We start from the raw sequence: 4,078 nt of genomic DNA on the forward strand, positions 1-4,078 counted from the left end.
ACATACATACATCAATAACAGTATTAAAGCAACCTAGAGTTAATGTTGTCCCAAGCACACCTCAATTATTTCAGCTGTCCCTTTGTGAGCACTTACACTTGACTTGAAGGTCCATAACTTCTAACAGCATATAAGTAGTACAGTATATACATACACTTAACTGTGTATCTAGACACACACATAGACATATGTGTATCATACAGTACAGTACACTATATGGTGTAATATGGTATAGTAATCATGTAGTATTTGCTGCTTTTCTTAAAATATTTGGTTAACATTTTCCTAATGTGGTGCTGTACAATAAACAGTATTAAAGCAAGTTCAAACCAATTTATAATCACAAATATATATATATAAACCCCATTTCAGGAACCACCAACTCAGTCAACTTTCCTGGATTTGCAATTTCTTCTTTCCAGCACTTTTAAGGCACTTAAAGGAAATGGAAAATTAGAGAAAGGGATGTGTGACAAGGGTAGAAACTTATTTTGGGTTTTATTCTAAGTATTAATATGCACCGTTTCATTCTCTAAAGTGAATATCACCCCAGTGTTAATGATCAGAAACAGAGCCTAGAGAGTTTATATTTAGTTCCTATAGGTATTCAAGAGTCCTAATGCAGCGCTATAGGATAAGCTGTAGACCAGATTACTAACTGCAAGGTCAGAAGTTCAAACCCACCAGTTGCTCCTTGGAGACTATACAGGGTTGCTATGTGTCAGAACTGACTTGATGGCACTTAACAACAAAAGGTATTCAGCTAAATTGTGCAAAATTTAAACCTAGTCCACAATCTGTTTTCACTACATATCAGCTCTACAATCTCTCAAACTCAGTTCTATAATCTTTCCTTATATCACACGATCAAGTGAGAGAAAACTTGCAGCCTACCCTGCTACATGTATTACAGTAAGTTGACACTAACACCTAATCATTATTATTATTTTTTAATCACAAACTAAAGATATAAAAAAGAAGAGGTTGCAGGAGCTACTGTTACTATAAAGAACTACAAGTGAAAAGAAGTCCTGGTGTGGTGCTGCGGGTTAATGCGCTGGACTGCAAAACTGGTTTGAACTGTAAGGTCGGTGGTTTCCAAGGCATGGCTGGTGGGCTTGGAAACCCTACACAAGGTCACTGTGAGTAGGAACCAACTCAACAGCACTTAACAACAACATAGTAAAAAAGATGATTGTTAGTGTAATATATAATTTATATATTAACATGCATTTCAAAAACATAGAGGGAATTTGTGATCAAATTTTGAAAAATGTTCAAAGCAAGATAAATCTAAATTTCTTAGAATCTTTAAAATGCTATGCATACACAAGGTGTGACAGTATTTCCTAAGCTAACGGGACTTTTTTTCCTACTACCTCAGAAGGAGACCCTGGGGACCACAAACAATTAAGTAAGTGCTCAATCACTAACCAGACGGGTGGCAGTTAAAACTATCCAGAGGTGCATTAGAAGGAATACCTGGCAATCTGTACCCAAAAGGTCAAATCTGTACCAAAAGGTCAAAACTCTGCCACACATGGGGTTGCCATGAGTTGGAATCTATTTGATGGCAAATGGTAATAGCTACCACAGAAACCACTGTGCCAAAGCAGCTCTCCAAATGAATGGAGTGTTTGGCCTCACCAGGCAGTTTCTGCTTATATATGGAGTGTGAAAAATTTGTAATTCTAACAAGCTTTCCTTGTGGAGCTAATGCTGATCTTAAGAGTTAGTTATACCACATGCTTCAAGATGAAAAAGAAAACCTCTAAGACAAAAAATTTAAAAATAAATGTACAAATTATCAGCAACCTTAAAGTTGCGACATTCAGCTGATTCTAAGGAAATGATCTGAATCATGAATGTAACTTTGATGATACTTACTATGATTATCAGAACAAAAAGGGTTTGATGACATATTTTAAATCAGTTTCGTATCTTTTGCCCGGAGAAAATAACATGCTTAACACTGACTTTCACTCAAAGTAGTTCCAATTCATTCATATAATAAAGTATTTATGCTAGTGTTCTTTTATAAATCACAAAACTTTCATACACACATCCCAAGATTAGAAAATTCCAAAACTCACCATGAGGAATATCATCAGAATAAAGATTCTTGTATACATCCATAGCGAAGTCTACCATGTTGGTATCACTAAGAAGATCCAATTTCCCTTGTAATAATTCTTTTTCATTATATATCTGAAAGAAAAAAATCCCTTTTAATTAATACTGAAGTTCTCAAATAAACTAATACCAAGACTAGTTTGGAGTCCTGGTGTGGACTGGACTGCAAAGTCGTTTTGAACCACACGATCAGTGGTTCAAATTACCAGCAGAAACCCTATACAGTGTGGCTATGAATCAGAACCAACTCTACTGCACTTACCTACAACAAGAAGACTAGTTTACTAACAAATATATTTCCTGAGAACCTGTTTTCTTCCACAAAGTATGATAGCCAATTATTTCATATCTTCTAATAATAAAGTAAAGCAATTTAACAATCAGCCTACAAAGCTATAAGAACATTTTGCTTTCCTCAAAAATTTTAAATGAACATAAATTGTACTGCAAAGTCATTTCTACCTATTCCAAATTTATACTGCCTTGTAATATCCAAGAACTGCGATAACAATCTAAAAAACATCACCGCTCTTTAATCATATCTTTAAATTTTATTTTTAATCAAATAGGTAACAAAATAAATCAAACAAACAAAGAAAAGATTTCTCTACTGAATTCAATTTTGTCAAGGAAAAACAAATCCTACAAAAAACAGTATTTCACTGCCTGTAAAGTCCTGGTGTGGCATCATGGATTAATGCGCTAGACTGCAAAGTAGGTTTGAATCACAAGGTCCGTGGTTCAAACTCTCCAGTTGCTCCTCAGAAATCCTATATGGGGTCGCTATGGGTTAGAACTAACTCGACAGCACTTAACAACAAGAACAAGATGGAAAGGTGAAAGTATGAAATGGTGTAAGCCATGAAATCAAAACTGAACTTCTCAAAATACATAAAGAATTCCTATACAACATTAAAAGGAGCTCTGGCAGCGTAGTGGTTAGGAGTAATCTTAAGGTTAGCAACCCAAAACTACCAGCCATTCCAAGGGAGAAAGATGAGGCTTTCTGCCCCCATAAATGATTTACAGATCCCTATACAGGATTGCTATGAGTCGGAACCAACTTCATGGCATACAAACACCACCACCACCGCCGCTGCCGCGGCCGCCGCCGCCACCACCACACAACCTTAAGAAAAATTTGCAATAGACTTGCACTTCACAAATGAGGGTATCTAAATGGAAACTAAACATGGAAAAGGTTTTCAACTTCAAAGAAATGCAAATTAAAACAACCACGCAAGAAACTAAAACAAAAACACTGACAGTATCAAGTGTTGGTATGGATGAAGAGTAATTCCAACACATAATGCTCTAAGCTTTTCAAGAGGTAGCATACGATTAAGAGCCAATGATACTGAAGGAAGAAGTCCACGGTGCATTGAAGGAACTGGCAAAGAACAAGGCACTGGGAATTGATGGGAAAAAAATGAAATCTTTCAACAAAGTGATGCGGCACTAAAGGCACTCACTCAAATGGAAGAAAACTACCTGGCCAACTGATTAGAAGAGATCCATATTTACGCCCATTCAAAAGAGAAGTGACCCAACAGAATGCGGAATTCATCAGACAGTATCTTTGATATCCCACGTGAGTAAAGTTTTACTGAAAGTAATACAGAAACGGCTGCAAGCATACACTGACAGAGACCTTCCAGAGGTTCAAGTTGGATTCAGAAGAGGATGTGGAACAAGGGATATCATTGCTGATGTCCAATGAATCTTGGCTAAAAGCAGAGAATACCAGAAAGATGTTTACCTGTGCTTTACTGACTACGCAAAGGCTTTCGATTGTGTGGATCATGACAAGCCATGGACAACATTGAGAAGTATGAGTATTCCTGAACACTTAATTGTGCTCATGAGTAATCTGTACATGGACCAAGAGGCAGTTGTTTGAACAGAACATGGGAACACTGAATGGTTTAAAATTAGGAAAGGTGTA

The 4,078-nt window shown here is 36.6% G+C and overlaps 1 protein-coding gene across 1 annotated transcript in view; it reads right to left on the bottom strand.

Annotated features, from left to right (window-relative positions):
• The window catches only part of EIF3E (eukaryotic translation initiation factor 3, subunit E), a 60,051-nt gene that overhangs the window by 47,303 nt on the left and 8,670 nt on the right, over positions 1-4,078 (bottom strand). The window contains exon 2 of the mRNA XM_006830641.1: positions 2,094-2,208. Coding sequence (XP_006830704.1) covers positions 2,094-2,208 — 115 coding nt within the window. The remainder of the gene's footprint in view (positions 1-2,093; positions 2,209-4,078) is intronic.

Source organism: Chrysochloris asiatica, unplaced genomic scaffold, assembly GCF_000296735.1.
Source record: "Chrysochloris asiatica unplaced genomic scaffold, ChrAsi1.0 scaffold00001, whole genome shotgun sequence".
NCBI classification, from domain to species: Eukaryota; Metazoa; Chordata; class Mammalia; order Afrosoricida; family Chrysochloridae; genus Chrysochloris; species Chrysochloris asiatica.